Source organism: Notolepis coatsorum, assembly GCF_963971535.1.
Source record: "Notolepis coatsorum genome assembly, chromosome: 13".
NCBI classification, from domain to species: Eukaryota; Metazoa; Chordata; class Actinopteri; order Aulopiformes; family Paralepididae; genus Notolepis; species Notolepis coatsorum.
This window is the reverse complement of record NC_140177.1, coordinates 53632114-53651365: the sequence shown is the minus strand read 5'-3', so window position 1 is coordinate 53651365 and position 19252 is coordinate 53632114. Positions and strand designations below refer to the sequence as shown.

The 19252-nt window shown below is 46.9% G+C and overlaps 1 protein-coding gene across 1 annotated transcript; it reads right to left on the bottom strand.

Annotated features, from left to right (window-relative positions):
* Positions 1-15: 15 nt before the first annotated feature.
* On the bottom strand, positions 16-8388 carry LOC311239359 (alanine aminotransferase 2). Its single transcript, XM_084327665.1, has 11 exons — positions 8274-8388; positions 8081-8170; positions 7824-7932; positions 7025-7158; positions 5781-6024; positions 4042-4121; positions 3779-3915; positions 1602-1776; positions 684-839; positions 347-459; positions 16-149 (listed from the first exon to the last, which is right to left on the bottom strand). The coding sequence occupies exons 1-11, from the start codon at positions 8382-8384 to the stop codon at positions 59-61; spliced, it is 1440 nt and encodes a 479-aa protein (XP_084183791.1). The 5' UTR covers positions 8385-8388; the 3' UTR covers positions 16-58.
* Positions 8389-19252: the final 10864 nt, after the last annotated feature.

Genomic DNA, 19252 nt, shown 5'->3' with positions numbered 1-19252 from the left:
TTATTGTCATAAAAACAATGCATAAGAATAGAATAAAAGTCATCTTTCTGTTGCCTCTTCAAGACGACTCCTCCAGGAAGTGCAGGTGGAAGCGGGTCAATCGTTTCAGTACTTCCCTCATAGTCTCCACAGGCGTCATGACACAGAATCTGCAGAGAGACGAGAGGATCAATGACCTCAAAAAGTGATGATGCATTTGTTTTGATGCATGTGCTATTTGCTCAAGTACCTAAGGTGCACTATGAAAACAACAGTTGAATTCTCAACGTTTTGTGTTTTTGTCTTGGGAAAACATTGGCACATGTACTTTTTACGAACTCTTGCATATCCTGTTGACAAACGATACCTGATATGGTGGGTGTCGTCCTCCTGCCCGTGCTCACAGCCAGGAACAACACACAGCCCAGCTTCCTCTAGTAGTTTGTTGCAGTAGAAGCGGTCTGGCGGCATTCCTAGCTCCTGGAATGTCCAAAGACATCTCACGTATTGACAAAATACTGTATCTACAGTGTGAAGCACTGGACATTAACACGGCTGTGTGCTGGGCTCTGTGAGACAGTATTCTAACTAAGGATGCACTGATATTAAACTTTTTGGCCAATACCGATGATGAATTTGCTTTTATGGCCGATATTTTAGGTCTGTATTTAATACACACAAATATGGCTGCCGATAATTCTAACCTTGGCCTTTTGAATGGCTCTCGGTGGGAGATGTAATCTGGGGGACACAAAAGCCCCTCCATTCATGGACTGGCAGCTGAAACCTGGCAGGCCGTTTAGAACTTCAATGACCTGGTTCACATTATGGACCAGCATGGCCCGGATGCTTTGGGTCTCCTGCAGGAGGAGAGAAGAAGGTCAAATAAAAATAAAAACATAATTTCACAAAGTTGAAAAACCAGGTCCTACAGTAGGAGTTGGTCATGTAGCAACATATAGGTCATGTAGCAACATATACAGGACACAGCTGGTGAGCAGTCATCCAGATCCACACTCTCAAAAGCACCTTTAGACTAAGATCGTCTTTTGTTGCCTTTACTTAAAAGTGTGCACTTTCCTGGTGCATTGTGACATCTTCCTCCATGTCTTTAGAAAGAGCAGGTTATTATTTGACCATCATACTACATCAGGTGGTATATGAGGTATTGCAACATGACTCTTAAAGAAGCAATAGGTGGCTGTTGATTTTGGGCAGAACTTTTTTCAAATCCTTAAACCGAATTCGACCACGCCCTTCTCAATCAGAATGAAGATCAGGATGCTTCCAAAGCCACGCCCCGCTAGGTAGCTAGCTGGCAGCTATTGTGTTAGCAGCAGGCCTTTGTGTACATGCACTGGTATAGCCTTTGGTTGGCGTGAGGGTTTGATAGACAGTCTGAGCTCACTTATTCCAATAATTTGACTTGGTGGTTCATTTGATTGGATGTTGTTTTAGCTCCTGCCCCTTACTGGAACAACATTTCGGTTTTTTTTGTACTATTTATGATTGTCGAGATATAATAATAGATATAATGCCAAAAACCGGCAGCCTCCTATTGGTCCTTTAATTGGAATCATCTATCTTTGGTCATGAATTTGGATCCTATGATTGGCTCTCACCTCATCATAGAGGGAATATGAGGGGTCCCCGGGTTGTGGGGGGTGGCCCATGAGGTCTAGGGCTATTTGTCCCATCACAGCTGAGCAGGAGTCTGTGGAGAACAGTGTGTGGGCGTACTTCATGATGATCGGGTCCAGGTTGACCAGCTCCACATAGCCGCCACGCAGACCACACCTGTGAGGAGAGGCGGAAAATGACCTTTATAATAGCAATGTTTGGTCCAAATGGGAGCTCGGGAGGGGATTTCATTGTATTGACATGAATCCCAACCTGAGCATGACATAAGAGCAAAATGGCCTCCGTGTGAATATTATCAATGAAGCAGGATCATGCAGTTATGCAAGCTTGCGTATGTTCCATGGGTCTGACGTGTCAGGTTAGCAGTTAGACAAGTTTCCAAAAAATATTATTGAATAAGTTCTGATATTTTGTTCATAAATAAAATATGTATGACTGAATCACATTCAATATCTGAGGACGCGACCCCTGTCAGACGCCTCTGGTTTAGCTCCGCAACGATGTACACACTTTTAGCTATTATGTTTGTTTTTTCTACTTTTTTTATTAAAGCAACACTGGCGGGTACGTCATACGACCGCCAGAAACGTATGGACCTAAACCCCGGGCTCAAAGGAGTTTGGAGACACTTTAGGCCTAGAATGGCCAGCATAAATCAACACCATAGTCCCCACCAGACTGGTGGACAAGCTGATCGAGCTAGGTCTGAGCTCCGCCCTGAGCGCCTGGGTACTGGACTTCCTGAACGAAAGACCCCAGGCGGTCAGGGTGGGGGGTCAGACCTCCAACACCATCACCCTGAGCATCGGGTCCCCCCAGGGCTGTGTTCTGAGCCCCCTGCTGTACTCACTCTACACACACGATTGTGTGGCCAAGTTCAGCTCCAACTCCATAGTGAAGTTCGCAGACGACACGGTGGTGGTGGGGCTGATCTCGGACAACGACGAGAAGGCCTACCGGGAGGAGGTTGAGGTACTGGAACGCTGGTGCCAGGACAACAGCCTGCTCCTGAACATTGGTAAAACCAAGGAGCTGATCGTGGATTATAGGAGAGGACAGCAGGAGACGCACACACCACTGATGATTAACGGGGCTACCGTGGACAGGGTGAGCAGCTTTAAGTACCTGGGGGCCCACATCTCAGAGGATCTGACATGGTCAACACACATAGACACAGTAGTAAAGAAGGCGAAACAGCGCCTCTACCACCTGAGACAGTTAAGGAAGTTCAGAGTATCGGGGAAGATACTCCAGTCCTTCTACTCAGGGGCTGTAGAGAGCATCTTGACCGGAAACATCACTGCCTGGTATGGAAACAGCACGGCACAGGACAAGAAGGCCCTACAGAGAGTGGTGCGCTCAGCCGAGCGTACCACGGGTATTGCACTACCTCCCCTGCAGGTTCTATACAACAAGAGGTGCAAATCCAGAGCCTGCAGAATAATGAAAGACCCCCACCACCCCAATAACAGCCTGTTTCAGCTGCTGAGGTCAGGCAGACGCCTGCGAACCCCAGCTACTAGGACAGAGAGGCTTAGGCTTAGCTTCTTCCCCCAGGCCATCAGAGTCCTGAACAATGAACATTGAGTACCACAGAACACTGAACTATCCACACATAAGCACACATGAGCACACACACGACACGCACGCTGTGCACGCTCACACACTAGCAGCCACTTTAACATGAGCGGGCTGCCGCACACACGCACACTTATGGCCAAAAGGAAAGGCCACTTTAGTATAACAGGAACAGTGTATTGCACTACCAAAGCTACCTAGCATGTCCTATATGCTCTGTAAATAACTATGTACAGATACCGAGATGTCACACCATGTTACCTGTTACCTGTTTATTGCACAATGTTTTTTTTTTTTATTGGATTCTATTATATGTTGTACCACTGTATTGCACATCGTTGCGGGCAAGACCACCCGCATTTCATTGTATACTTGTATGCCGTGACAATTAAAACTCTTGACTTGACTTGACTTGACTTGACTTGACTTGACTTGACTTGACTTGACTTGACTTGACTTGACTTGACTTGACTTGACTTGAATATTCAAGTTTAATTATACAGATTAAAATATGAGAAGACAAAGTTAAAAGCTATAACTTGCTAATCCTGCTTTGTGAAATACTGGACGTTGAACTCACTCTCCCATGTAACCTTTGGACGCTGAATGGAAGGAGGCCAGCTCCACTGTGTCAGAGAAAGGAGGCCCCATCTCAGCCAGAACTTTCTTATAGGACGTGAACGTGCTCCCCTCGCCAAACACGTTGTCTTGATATACCTGTGCACAGTGCGGGTGGAGTTGAGGGAAATATTCAACAGTGAATATAGAAATGTGCAGTTATCTTTACGAGTTGACTTGTGTCAGGATGGACAAAAACACTACAACCTACTACAAGGCAATCACCTCGTCAGCCATGAGGAAGAGTTTCTGTTCGGCAGCAAACTGGATGACCGCTTCCATCGATTTCCTGTTTTGAACATGACCTAGGCAACCACAAAGAAGAAAGATGCCATGAGATAAAGTCACAGGGTTTACCCTATGTTCCCTCAGCCCCATGTTCCCTCAGCCCAATGTTCCCTCATCCCCATGTTCCATCAGCCCAATGTTCCCTCAGCCCCATGTTCCCTCAGCCCCATGTTCCCTCAGCCCCATGTTCCATCAGCCCAATGTTCCCTCAGTCAGCCCCATGTTCCCTCAGCCCAGTGTTCCCTCAGCCCAGTGTTCCCTCAGCCCAGTGTTCCCTCAGCCCCATGTTCCATCAGCCCCATGTTCCCTCAGCCCCATGTTCCATCAGCCCAATGTTCCCTCAGCCCCATGTTCCCTCAGCCCCATGTTCCCTCAGCCCCATGTTCCATCAGCCCAATGTTCCCTCAGTCAGCCCCATGTTCCCTCAGCCCAGTGTTCCCTCAGCCCAGTGTTCCCTCAGCCCAGTGTTCCCTCAGCCCCATGTTCCATCAGCCCAATGTTCCCTCAGCCCCATGTTCCCTCAGCCCCATGTTCCCTCAGCCCCATGTTCCATCAGCCCAATGTTCCCTCAGTCAGCCCCATGTTCCCTCAGCCCAGTGTTCCCTCAGCCCAGTGTTCCCTCAGCCCAGTGTTCCCTCAGTCAGCCCCATGTTCCCTCAGCCCAGTGTTCCCTTAGCCCCATGTTCCCTCAGCCCCATGTTCCCTCAGCCACATCAATGTGGAACGCCCTACCCAAAGCTGTAAAGGAATGTGAATCCCTACCGCATTCAAAACCGCTCTTAAAGAGCACCTACGGGAGGCTGCAATTCTAAACTGGCCACCGTAAATGTCCAAAACCCCCACCCCCTCTTAATAGACAGTCTCCTCCCCACCGCATGTATATATTCTCTCCCCGCCGTATGTATATTTCTCTCCCACCCACCCCCTCCTAGGGTGACCAGGTGTCCCACTTTTGGTTGTACTGTCCCACCATTTGACCGAATGTCCCGCATCCCACATATTGAGAGGATGTCCCTCTTTTCGAAGCAAAAAAAAAACATTGGTCTAAAAGCCCCTCCCTACAGTAAACGTAGCAACCCGCCTCTTGTCCACACACATTGCTCTGCTCGTGTCGCTACCTCATATCGCAGATCTGATTGGTTAGGTAGTAATTTAGCGCTCTGCTCGTGAGAGTCGTGACGCTACCTCATATCGCAGATCTGATTGGTTATAGTAATTTAGCGCGCTGTCAAAATGTAGCGCGTCTGTCAACGTTTAGCGAGCTGTCAAAAAAGAAAACACAACAACATTACAAGCGAACTATGAATCATTCAAGATGGAAAGCAGTCAAAAGAAACGGACCTGCAGTTACAACCAAGACTGGCAAACGACACATGCCTGGATGAGGCCGATATAGCCCCATGTTCCCTCAGCCCCATGTTCCCTCAGCCCCATGTTCCCTCAGCCCAATGTTCCCTCAGCCCCATGTTCCCTCAGCCCAATGTTCCCTCAGCCCCATGTTCTCTGAGCCCAATGTACTCTCAGATGTTTATGATGAGGGAGCATAGGGCCTAAAATTGTGTTATAAGGGAAGAGTGGACTGACTAACTTTTGGCCCTGGGAACACTGGGCTGAGGGAACAGAAGTGATCCCCAAGGTCATACTGTAGATTCACTGTAGAACAAGTGGTTCATTACCTGTAGGATTTCCAGGGTTTATCACATACAGAGCCATAGGATTACAGACACCCTTTGCAGAGTGTAGTGCTCTAGACAGCTCACTTGTCTGCAGGGCCCAGCCCTGCTCCTCAGTTAGGTAGTAGGGCACAATGGCTGCTCCAAGCCCCTGCAGTGCCATATTGGAAGTGGGGTGACATGGCACTGGAATCAACACCCCTGTTGGAAACGAGGCCTCGCTGTTCACCAACAGTTTTATAATTTGCTATGGAACCCAGTGAAAAGAGAATGTTGAGATAAACTTGAAGATGATGATAATGATCATGATCATGACAGTGGTGATGACGAGGAAAACTACTCACACTACAACATTCATTTTAAGTAATAGGGAGGTGTAGTGGTTACGTCATTGCCGTTTTTCGTGTTCCACTCTCTGTCCAACCCAATGCATTTCCCCATTGCCCATTTCTAAATCGTCTCGTTTAAAACCAATAAAGCATTAACATTGGCATGGTGTACCTTTCTGTGCTTATTCATCCACAATCTATAGCTCAACATGAAAATATTCGCAATTAATCATTAAAGAAAATCGCAGAATTTTATTTCAACCAAAAATGCTTAAACAATAATGTTAGTGATAGAAGGGAACTCATTTTGTGCAAAAGTGGAACGTTTTTCAAATTCCATGCGGCAGAATTGTTACAATAGCCGATAATCCATTTTCCCAATGATAAATCCCTATACGGGTGGAACAACCAGTGAAGTCAGACTACACCTCCCTATTGAATCTTGTATTATTTTCCTTGAAACAAGCTAAATAAATCTGCCAACGGGGTGAGATAATTGATTTATCTCAAGCCCTGCCCTTTTTTCTTGATCCACCAATCACAACGACAAACGCAACCATATGGTTTCCTTTGCAGAAAATACATAGTAGTAGTAGACACTAATAGTCTGTTTACTTTTCTGATAATTACATCAATGCATAACTCATAAATATTCATACAAGTTTAATTTTTGGTTATTAGTGATACTCTGTATATACCCTATTCAACGTTATAGCTGCACTTTCTTTCAAACTAAATTTGATCACGGATGTCCCAATTTGGTACAAATCTTTGCCCTCTTGGGCAGAGGTGTTTTGGATGTACAGGCATAGAGACATCTCTGCGTAGGAGTGTGGCTCGTTAAGATGGAGATATTTATTTTATTCACAGTGAATACATGAACAAGGATAAGGATGGTAACAACAACAATCTTCTTACCACGATTGACCTCTGGGAGCCAGAGGTGATGAAGATATTTTCAGGGAGAGATGGAACCCCACCATCTCGGCGAGATATGAATTTAGAGATCCTGTGTTGTATATATAATATACCCTCCGTTGGGGTATATGAACCTGCACAAATGGGGGGGGGGGGGGGGGCATTCATTAATACATTAATTTGTTTATTTATTCATTTATTATTTGCCTTTTCACTTTTTCTCCCATCCCTCAATTGTTGGTCATTATGCCAATTCCCTTCTGGTCATTGTGCTGCCCTACTGTCGGTCCAGGGAGAGTGTAGACTACCACATGCCTCCTCTAATACATGTGGAGCCGCTTCTTTTCACCTGACAGGCAGGGGTTTCACTGGGAGAGTGTAACAGAGGTTCATGCTATCTCCCCCAGATCCCCTCCCTGCTGAACAGGCCCCGGCCGACCAGTAGGAGTCGCTGTTGCAACTACCAGGACTAATACCCCACCAGTTTCCCACACTGCAGATTGTGTTCATACTGACACAACTGACCAAACCTGACATCTGGATTTGAACCCCTGGTCTCTGCAGTGCTTTGACCTCTACACTACCCAGCCACCCCAACACACTCATTTGTAACAGATAAGCATACACAGGGCAGCATCATATTATAACAACTACCCCTCACTGTCTTTTCCTTATCTAGCCACTCACTGTTCCCACCATAAAAAGAAAAGGTATTTCACGCCTTCACCACACACACAAACAAATATGTGTTCACACCATGACACATAGTAACCGGATGGGTCAAAGGCACAGTTCTTACCCACACTCCCTCCATCACATGCTGCCAGAAGTTTCTGAGCTCTCTGTTTGACATCTACTGGCAGTTTGTCACTGTTGACCAGCTTGGGGTAAAGGCATGTTGCAAGAACCTGTCAGTTACACAGACACACAGAGGTACACATAAATACATCATTGACATACAAAATTGACACGCACTTTGACATACATAATTGACATGCACTTTTGACAGTTTGCAGAGTTTGAAAGTAAAAGGCTGGACAGATGACAGTATATTACCTGCCGGACAAATGACAAGGGTTTCACTCCTGCTCTGTGTGGGTCTCCCCAGGAGACATCTATCACGTTTTTATAGGGCTTCTTCACTCCCTGCAGCAGAGTGGAACACAGATCAATCCATAGCCTTAAGCAGAGTGTAGTGACTGTATACATCACTGTCACAGTCAATACCTCAGGTACATTGGGTCTTTACCTGTCTGAGCTCTTCTCTGATCTGGCAGACTCGCCTGGCCAGGGTCTCCAGCTCTGACTTTCTGATGCTCCGAGTCCTCACCGTCAGGCTGATCTCTCTCAGCAAAGGCATGTCTTCAACTCCCCTGACGACCTCCTCTCAGACCAGCCGGTGTTCTCTGAAATGTCATCACAACCTGGGAGCTGAGTCTGTTGCTGATAAGGGCAGCACTGCTCTCCTGAGAGGACAAGGATCTCAGCGGTGCGTCACCGATGGTCCCAGAGGGGAAGGATTCTAGTCAAAGATATACTGTAGATGGATTCAATATGTGTTAATATGTGTCTCCTATTGGGTATTGGTTAACCAAGTTGTGAAGCTTCACAACTCGATCACGTGTCTAGAGATCCCAGACAACACAGTCTAGACTAGAGACAGGGGAGAACCTGAGGCAACATGTCAGGGTGATCAATGATTATTCACTCGTGATCTGGCACAACCAAAAGTCAAATACATCTTTATTACTTGTATGCTTATAGTGCAACTACAGTATGCAGCAGGACAGTATTCCAGTTCATTTGTTTGCACAACATTTATCAACTTTCCTGTAAATGTGCCAGTTTAGGATTTTCACCCTTGTGTGGTGTTTCGGGGTTTTGTTACTCACCCAATGTTTGTGGATCTGGTGGACCCACAACATTATTGGGATTTTAAAATAATAAAGCCATAACAATGTATGTAAAAATACACAACAGATATGATTAATATTTCCCATTTACATCTGCTAGATCACATGTGTCAATTCAATTGCTATTCGTTTTTTTGTGATAAAATGGGATGTCTGTAAAAACTAATTAAGACATGAATGGAATCTATTATTATTACCTTTATTTAGCCAGATAAACCATTAAGAGCAGGTTTCTTATTTACAATGTCGATCTAGTCCAAGGGGCCCCAACAGGAATACACACACACACACAAATTTTTTTTTTATCTCTTTTCTTTGTTTTTGTAATTTTTCCCTTTAGTGAATTTATTTTAGGTCAACTCTTCATTTGATTTTGATAATATTTTCTACTATCAGCTATATCTTTTAGTTCTTATCTGTCGAATTGTATTGTACTGTTGTTTATCATTTTGACCGCCAATTGTATTGTTGTATGTGGATGTTTGTTTGTAAATCAAGAAACTGAAAATAAAAATGTCAGTATAAAAATAAAACGAATTAAGACATGAATGGAATCAATTATTATTACCTTTATTTAGCCAGATAAACCATTAAGAGCAGGTTTCTTATTTACAATGTCGATCTGGTCCAAGGGGCCCCAACAGGAATACACACACACACAAAAATAGTATATATTAATAATAAAAATTAAAACACAGTTAAGAATCATACGCATAAACAAATAAACACATGCACAGCCTATGTACAAAACAAATAAACAGGGGAGGAGTAGGGGAGGGGTGAAAGTATGTGTATGTGTGTGTGTGTGTGTGTGCGCGTGCATGTGTATGCAAACAGATGAGTATGAAGATGAGCTTGTATGTTGTGTGTGAGAGGGTGTATGCAAGTGTGAAACTGGGGTATTAGCAAGAGCAGGAGGGATCTACTAAGAGCGTGTTGAGTATATTCTTGAAGGCAGTCAGTGAAGTAAGAGCTGTAAGTCTAAGGGTGTCTTGAATAGCGTTCCAGTCATAAGCTGCTGCAAAGTGAAAAGAGTTTTGGCCGAAGGTGGTCTTGGATCTTGGGTTGTTTAGTTTGATGAGCTTGCTTAAATGGAGAACAGAGTAGGACCCAAGATTGAGCCCTGAGGCACCCCTTTAGTGATGGCAAGTGGCTCAGACAGGATATTCTCTGTCTTGACCTGTTGGATCCGGTTAGTAAGGTAGCTGGCAAACCAGTTGCAGCAGGTGGGGGATAAACCAATGCTGGAGAGCCTACCCAGAAGGGTCTTGTGGTCAACTGAATCGAATGCCTTGGCTAAGTCTATAAAGCTGGCAAGTTCAAGTTCAAGTTCAAGTTCTTTAATAGTTGTCATACAGAAGTACAGAATACTTTCATACAAAATGCTTCTTACTGTTACGCTCCAGAGACTGTGCTAGACAAGATAGTATCAAATAACATAATAACATAATATAGCATGAATTTAGAAGAAGAAAATGAGGTCACAGTGTTCGGTATAGACATATGTACAATGTTCTGAGTTACCATATAATATACAATACACAATACTATGCAGTGTACTAATGTACAGTACTATCTAGTGCAAAGCAGAAATGGGATGAGGTACAATTTTAGGTACAATTTACAGTAAGGTGTACGAGTTGTAGTGCAATCCTTCATCCATAAATATAAAGTGTGGGGAGTGGGTGCTACAGTGTGTTTGTTTAAAGTGGGTGTGTGCTATAAAGTGTGTGTAGTGGGTGCTACAGTGTGTTTGTTTAAAGTGAGTGTGTGCGTGCGGATGTGTGTGCTATGTGTGTTTGGTGGTTGTTGTTGTGTAGTGTTCATTCATTGTTCGTTTAGCAGCCTGATGGCCTGGGGATAGAAGCTACTTCTGAGTCTTTCTGTGCTCGCCTTGAGACTCCTGTATCGCTTGCCTGACGGCAGCAGTTCAAAGAGGCAGTTGTTCGGGTGGCTCGAGTCCTTAATAATTCTCTTAGCCTTCCCCTTGCAACGCTTGTAGTAAATGTTCTGGAGGGTGGGGAGCCCCCCTCCAATTGTGCGTTCGGCTGAACGTGTCACTCTTTGTAGTCTGCTTTGGTCTTTTGCAGTGCTATTCCCAAACCAGGAGGTGATGTTGCCGGTCAAGATGCTCTCTATTGTACATGAGTAGAAGTTCTTAAGGATCTTCTGGCTGACTTGGAACTTCCTTAGGCGCCTGAGGAAGTAGAGGCGTTGTCGTGCCTTCTTCACCACACTGTTAATGTGTGTGGTCCATGTCAAGTCCTCGGATATGTAGGCTCCGAGGTACTTGAAGCTGTTGACTCTCTCAACCGGTGCCCCGTCGATGCTGAGGGGGCTGTAGTCCTTGACCCCCGACCTCCTGAAGTCCACAATCATCTCCTTTGTTTTGCTGACGTTCAGGGAGAGGCTGTTTTCCTGGCACCATCCCGCCAGGACCTTGACCTCTTCCAGGTAGGCCCTCTCGTCGTTGGCAGAGATCAGGCCCACCACCACTGTGTCGTCAGCAAATTTGACGATTGTATTGCTACTCTGCTGAGCCACACAGTCGTGTGTGTACAGGGAGTAGAGGAGGGGACTCAGAACACAGCCCTGGGGGGCCCCTATGTTGAGGGTGATGGATGAGGAGGTGCAGTTGCCTGCTCTCACCACCTGGGGTCTGCCAGTCAGGAAGTCCAAGACCCACTGGCAGAGGTCATAGCCCAAGCCCAGGTCCCTGAGCTTGGCTATGAGTATGGAGGGGACTATGGTATTGAATGCCGAGCTGTAGTCGATGAATAGCATTCTCACATAGTTCCCCTGCCTCTTGTCCAGGTGTGATGCTGCTGTGTGCAGCACATGGGATATGGCGTCCTCCGTGGACCTGTTGGGGCGGTATGCAAATTGCAGGGGGTCCATGTTGATGGGGAGGGAGGAGCAGATGTAGCCCTTTACTAGCTTCTCAAAGCACTTCATGGCTATGGAGGTGAGAGCTACAGGGCGGTAGTCGTTGAGGCAAGCAGGCTTGGATTTTTTGGGTACAGGGATAATAGTGGACTTCTTCAGGCAGGTGGGGATGACAGCCTGTTCTAAGGACAGGTTAAATATGTCAGTGAATACTGGGGCCAGTTGGTCGGCACAGACTTTTAGGACGCGGCCGGGGATGCCGTCCGGACCTGCTGCCTTCCTGATATTCACTTTTTTAAAGGTCCGCCTCACCTCATGCTCTGTTACCCTGAACACTGCGCCTCCATCAGCAGCCGACCCCCCCCCCCCCCCATTGCCGAGGCTTGTGAGCTGGTGTTGTTATTACCAGCATCAAACCTCGCATAGAAGGTATTGAGGTCGTTTGCTAAGGAGATGTCACTGTTCAGTTTGAGGGAGGCGCCTTTGTAGTCTGTCAACGCAGACCTGCCTGTTGTCCAGATCAGTGATGATGTCGTCAAGGACCTTAAGGGTGGCTGTGATGCATCCATGGCCAGAACGGAACCCAGATTGAAGATCGGACAGAATATGATTTGTGTTGAGGAAATGATCCAGTTGCTTCTCAAGAACTTTAGCCAAGCACGGCAAGATGGAAATAGGCCGGTAGCAGTGGGGGTCAGAGCTAGAGCTGCCCTTGAAGAGGGGGAAGATTAAAGCTGATTTCCAGGCAAAGGGGAAGACAGAGAGTTGAATGGACAGATTGAATAATTTTGTGATAGGGTCAGCTAAAAATTATGTTTATCTTGAAAAATATTAATTACACAAGGTGGAGGCAGACAGTGAAAGTACACAGTGAACCTTTTTGTTTAATTCTTTTTACCATGTTTACTTGTTTTCACCTACAATTTCCACACTTTTGGGTCAGGTGGACCTAAACACCACATATGTAATATAAATGTGTAGGGGGGGGGTTCACTCATTGAAAATGTGTTAAATGAGGCAAGGCCAATGAATCTCAAATAAAAAAAAATATGAATTGTATAATTTCTCTTTTAGTAAACATTGAAAAAATACACAGATGGCGTATATATATATATATATATATATATATATATATATATATATATATATATATATATATATATATATATATATATATATATCAAAATGTAGGTTGATAATCACACTCAATACACACAAGCCAAACAACGCAACATGAGGCAAGACGCTGATGTGAAATTACATTTTTCATTTCATATTATTTATGATGGTGGTGGTGTAGCAGAGTAGCCTATTGGCACTGCCCCTTTAAGGCAGGCAGTCTAATTGCCATATAGGACTCAGCTGAGTTGATTGCAGCATGGGCAGCAGAGCAGAGTGACATTGGAGGTGGGTGGGTGGGGTGGGGGGGGATGGGTAGGCGGGGTGGGGGTAACTGTACATTGGATTATCGACGAAACCTTACTTGGTCCAAGAAGAGGGTCTCGTGTATTACTGGGTTAGGACATTTACTGTACATTGGAGGGGGTTGGGTTAGGACATTTACAGGGGCCAGTTTCGAATTGCAGTCTCCCGTAGGTGCTCCTTGAGAGTGGTTTTAAAAGTGGGTAGTGATTCACATTCCTTTACAGCTGTGGGTAGGGCGTTCCACATTGATGTGGCATAATTGCAAAACGTGTTTAGTCCCTTGTTTGAGCCGAATCTGGGTTTAACATGATTTGTGGAACTCCCTCTGGTGTTGTGGTCGTGGTATTCACTGACCTTTGGGAAGTATTTTGACATGTACAATGTACATGGGTACCTTAGTCGTGTAGTGTATCTTGTAGACCAGGCTCATTGCAAGTTGCTGTTGTCGTCTACTCTAAGCCATCCTAGGTTGTCAAAGTGGGCAGGGGTGAGGTGGGTTCTAGGGGTAAGGTCAAGCAGTAGTCTGACCAGTTTGTTTTGTGATGTTTAATTTGGTTTTTAGTGCCTTTGAGGTGCTTTGGTACCATGAGGTGCAAGCATAGTCGTAGTACCCTTGAATGAGTGCTCCTGCCAGAGTCTTCAGGGTATTCTTGTTTACCAGAGAGGAGATCCGGTACAAGAATCTAGTTTGTTGATTGACTTTTTTTTTATTACATTAGATGCCATTTTGTCACAGGAAAGATTTGCCTCTAGGATGGAACCCAGGTATGTAATTTAATCTTTCCTTGTGACAATATTGTCACCCACTGTAACTGAGAAGCCGTCGGCCTTGCTGAGTTTGTTATTTGAACCGAAGAGAATGGACTCTGTTTTACCCAGGTGTAATGATAGTTTGTTATCAGCGAGCCAGGTGCAGATTTTGCCTAGTTCCGAGCTGAGGGTTTTTTCAACCTATAACTTGTTCTTGTCAGAGACCAGCAGGGCTGAGTCGTCCGCGAACAAGAACAAGTTGCAGTCACAAGCTGACGACATGTCATTTGCATAAATTAGGAACCGTAGCGGTCCTAGTATGCTTCCTTGTGGAACACCACAGCTCACTGTGGGGGGGGGGGGGGGGGGGGGTAGGGTACCGTTTACCTCCACCATCTGTTCTCTCCCCTCCAGGTAGGATTGCATCCAGCTCACTGATGAACTATCAAAACCAATTGCTTTTAGCTTGTCAATCAGAATGGAGTGATTGACAGTGTCGAAGGCCTTTTGTAGGTCCAGCATGACCATGCCGCAGTATTTGATCTTGTTTGATGTGGTCGTTCAAATAGAGAAGGCATGTGTGAGTGGAGTGGGATGTTCTGAAGCCAGATTGGAATTCGAAGATTAGATTTTTTTTCCGCTAGGTACTTTTCGACCTGTTCGTAGACTATTTTTTCCATGACTTTCGAGATGGAGGTAAGAATAGAAACGAAGGGTTATGTATATAACCCAGTTCTATGAGTTATGGTGCGCTCAGCACCTGTCTGCACTGTACTTCACTTCGTGCACGTGCACTGAATAAAAAATTCCACCATGTACCTTTACATCCCAACATCCGTCTGACCACACCCCCTTCCGCTTACCTTCATAAGCAGGTGTGTGGTCACCTACTCGCCTCCTTCCCAAACTTTCACCACAAGGCGAGATCAAGGGCCGCAGCGGCGTCCAGGTGCTGAGCGCACCATAACTCATAGAACTGGGTTATATACATAACCCTTCGTTCTATGTCGTTAATGGCTTGCTCAGCACCTGTCTGCAACAGGGGCTGAGCGGGAGCCATAGCCCGACCAATGTACCCCGCTGAGGCCCCCCACAACCATCAGACCGGGGAGGACCGAGCCCCCCCGACCCTCCCTAATGGAGGATACCCCCCCTATTGGAGGTTCACGGGAGGGCGACGGATCCGACCGTGCGAAGAGGCACTCAAGCACCTCAATGCACAGGGTGAGCAGACCGTGGCTTGACCCCACGACTACACACACGCACAACCCGCATGCCACCCGGGAACGAACGGAAGGAACAACCTCGTTACTGCCCCCAGAAATCACGGGGTTAAGAGCAAACCCAACCCCGTGGCAAGGCCGTAGCAGCGGAGCGCGAAGGAAGACCCAGACCCACTGAAGGGACTGGATCCCCTGGAAAACGGGGGCCCGGAGAGGTCAATGACGCCAGGCATCAAGACCCCACCAGGTGGTCACTTAGTGACACCGCCCCCCACATCGCCAGCGTATTCGGATAAGGCCCCTCCAAGAGCGGGCCCTTTCCCCCAATAGCACACCGCCTGGCACACTGACCCTGCAGAACAGGCAGTCAGCATGGCCGTAAGCACACAAAAAAGGTTAACCAACGGAAGCAGGCAGCGCACCGGGGAAACCAGGCAACAGGCTGTAACCTGAGCCTGGAGCACTGCGGACGAGACAGGCGCCAAAGGAGTCAGCTGAAAACAGCCCCCCCGGCGGAAGGGGCGTATGCTGGCGTTGTTGCATGACAAAGCCTCCATTAAAAAAAACCCACCCAGAGGGGTCGAGGCAGAGAAGGCTGACATGATTGGCAGACGTCATGAACGTGCAGGGGCACACTCAACCGGGTAACCCGGGAGTTGACACTGCTCCAACACACCAGGGAATCAACCACCCTCTTGGTACCGACGGTGGTTGTTCCTATAACCCCTCAATAAAAAACTCCAAAACACACCTGCGGGCATACACTGGCTATACCGCAGTACAAGTGTTTCAGTTTTCAAAAAAGGGTTATCCCAGGCCTACGGTATCAACGAAACTTTACTTTGGACCGGGCCCGGCGGCACGGGAAGCACAGGGTTACCAGAGGAGGTCCAATACCACCCCAACAGCCCCTCTTCGCCATGCGTGAGAGAGGAGCGAAAAGAATGGAGAACCAGCCCTAAGCACACCGCACTTGGTATTCCCAGGCGGTCTCCTAACCAAGTACTAACCAGGACCGAACCTGCGTAGCGTCCGAGATCGGACGAGATCGGGCGTGTACAGGTTGGCATGGCCGTAAGCCATTACGATAGTGCAGAGTACAATATGTACCCAACAAAGGGTCTCCATAGCGCCTAACCCTGTGACACCCGGACCGACCCGGCATTTTCCCACCCGAAAAAAGCACAAGTCCCTCAGGGTACCAGAACAGCAGATCTGCATCCCCGGCGGACAACGGCTTAAAGCCCAACATCCAGGTTAAACCCTACTGATCAATTATGGGTAGTTTACATCATTGGTATATAATTTCATTATTTATTTTTTTCCATTTGACACCGGAAATGCCACTCCGAAAGAGTTAAAAAGGTCCATGCACGAATAACATGCACGCGTGAATCAAAAAAGCTTATCAAACGCCGACGTCACTACAGGTACATATTAATGAGCCGAATCTAAAAGCTTATCAGACGCTAGCACGGCCGTGACGTCACTTCAGGAAACGTATGCCTTGCCCGTCCGGGTCATAGTACTACTCGATATATGGCGCTGGCTAACGTTAGCATTATGTCTACTGTCGTGAACCATTTGAGATCGGGGCATGTATAGGAGTTTGGGGAACGAGTAAAATCATGTGCAGGTCCTCTTCTCAGACCTGTGTGGCAAAGCACTGCACACGCATCATGCAAGCTACACGTCGCTGCATGTTGATCAATGGTGGCCCACTCGGTGCATCACAGTTAGCCTATAGCTCCGCCGTCCCTTCTACAGTCGGGACCAGTACACTAATGTTAGCCTATTAGCTCCGCCGTCCTCCCGGTTACAGTCGGGACCAGTACACTAATGTTAGCCTATTAGCTCCGCCGTCCTCCCGGTTACAGTCGGGACCAGTACACTAATGTTAGCCTATTAGCTCCGCCGTCCTCCCGGTTACAGTCGGGACCACTACACTGACAACAGCGGCGGCCGTAGGGTGTTTGAGCCTGTAGCGTTAGTTAGCTCATAGCTATCGTGTACCACTAGCCTTTACGGGCTCGAGCACCCTACGGCTGCCGCCGTTGTCGCGTCCATGGGCCCCCCGGCAGGGTACCCGTGGGGACGGGGTGTACAGAGAGGAGAGAACCATTTTGGGTCGGCCGTTCATGCCGGCCAGCGAGCCGGATGTCGGGATATGTTGTTAGCACAATAGCTACCAAGCTAAGCTATGTTGATGATGATACAATGATTTACATTATTACAAATATGGTAACGTGGTTGTGGCTTTTACAAATAGTGGTTAGCTTTAGAGATGGATGGCTATAATCACGGAGCAATAGTGTTAGGTGAAACAGATACATTTTCATTCGGCTAGTAGTAGCAAGCATATATCTATGGTAGCAAGGCTCTCTGCCTGCAGTGCCTGCCACTAGCTGTGTGTGACTCTCAGCGCCCCCTGGTGCCCTGCACCTGTTGTGACGAGATCATTTCGATTACACACGCACGTTATGAACCATTGATTAAAATATCCACGTGCGTGGTGATTGTGTTGGGCAGACAAAATGTTTGATAAAAACGCTAAAACTGGGTCAATTTCAATACTTTTTTTTCCTTCTTCATGAAAGTCACCGTTGGCCTAGTCCACATTGTTTATTGAACAAAAATACAACGTGAAGGTTTGCCTTTAACTGACCTGGACCAGCGCGACCAGACCAGTCCCGTGTCCTAACCACGCCGACATGCCCACTCCAGAAGAGGGGGTAGGTATGCGTGTCGATCTAAAACATGAAAAGAGGGCGCCACCCAGACGGTCCCCATTTGGACCGTGCTCAGTGGCCCACCCCAAGGGCGTGAGACCCCTCTACCTATGTTCTGATCTATTCCGTTAACATCCCCCAGACATGAACGAGAATCCATCGAGACAACCTAGTAAACTGGCGCTCGGAAGAGACAAAACTCCATCCCAGTTGCCCTATAAAAACGCTGTTTTAACAAGCAACCAAGGCGCACTTAGCCCCTGTGTGATTCTTTAACAGAAACACACCTGAGCCAGCACTATGTATGCGTCGAGACCCAAACACATCAATGGATAGTCTAGCAAGACACCAAACATTGTTCCTCCAAGTCGCCTGGGAGAACGACACGGAGCCGTCGTGCTTCTTGTACCTTCCTCTTTTTATTCAAAAAATAAAGAACACAGACTGACATGAATCCCTCGTGATGCAGCTGAGGGTAATTTTTTTTACATTTTTACATCCCACCACCCTCCCAGTCCCATAGGGAGGAGACGGAAATCCCCAGAGAGACTTCCCACGCGAGCTGTATAGATTGAAAAGAATATATTGCAACATTGAGCTATGTAAAATTTGGGTTAGGGCTCTCCGAGGAGGAGGCACTGAACCAATACACACTCAATAATCGAATTGAATCGAATACACACACAATAGAGCAGGACTCCTTTTTGAAGTTCTACTCACCTTGACAATCTGAGGAGGAGGCTCTGAACTCTGAGGAGGCTCCCTCACAGGGAAGGAGAGTCCTAACTCACAGAAGGCCCGAGTAGGAGCTTTGTGAGGAGGAGCTCTGACAACTCCCTGAAACAGATCCATCATATGGACCTGAACAACTCACGGAAGTCTTACCAACAGAGACGCGCACAGTGATGTACTCTATGGCGGGGGAATTTCTGCGGTGCACACGCCCAATCTTCCAGGGCGTGGGACCAGGAAACTCCCCCCCCCCCCCTTCTTACCCTGTAACGTGCCGAACAGCAACGTGACAGGAACCTCGAAGGACAGGCGGTTTTAACCCCTGACCAACCCCTGACCACTCCTGTTAGAAAAAGTATCGACGCCATTGTTGTTGTCGTTGGCTTACATGCTAACGTTAATGGCAGCGACCATAGCATTGTGGCTCGGCTAGCCTATCATCGCTTAATAGAGCTAGTGAATGGATAAACAACGTTATTTAACATTGCATAATGGGTACAATTACAATGCGGCTCAATACAAACAATTGTTAAGGGGCCCAGGGGGTGTAGACTGTTGTAGTTTGAGCTA

Excerpts from the sequence above, each read along its gene's own strand:
- LOC311239359 (XM_084327665.1), bottom strand. The coding sequence starts at position 8,384 with ATGCCTTTGCTGAGAGAGATCAGCCTGACGGTGAGGACTCGGAGCATC. Across the intron at positions 7,159-7,823 it reads ATGTGATGGAGGGAGTGTGG|GTTCATATACCCCAACGGAG; the intron begins GTAAGAACTGTG and ends CCATTTGTGCAG. Across the intron at positions 6,025-7,024 it reads GCTCCCAGAGGTCAATCGTG|CAAATTATAAAACTGTTGGT; the intron begins GTAAGAAGATTG and ends TGGGTTCCATAG.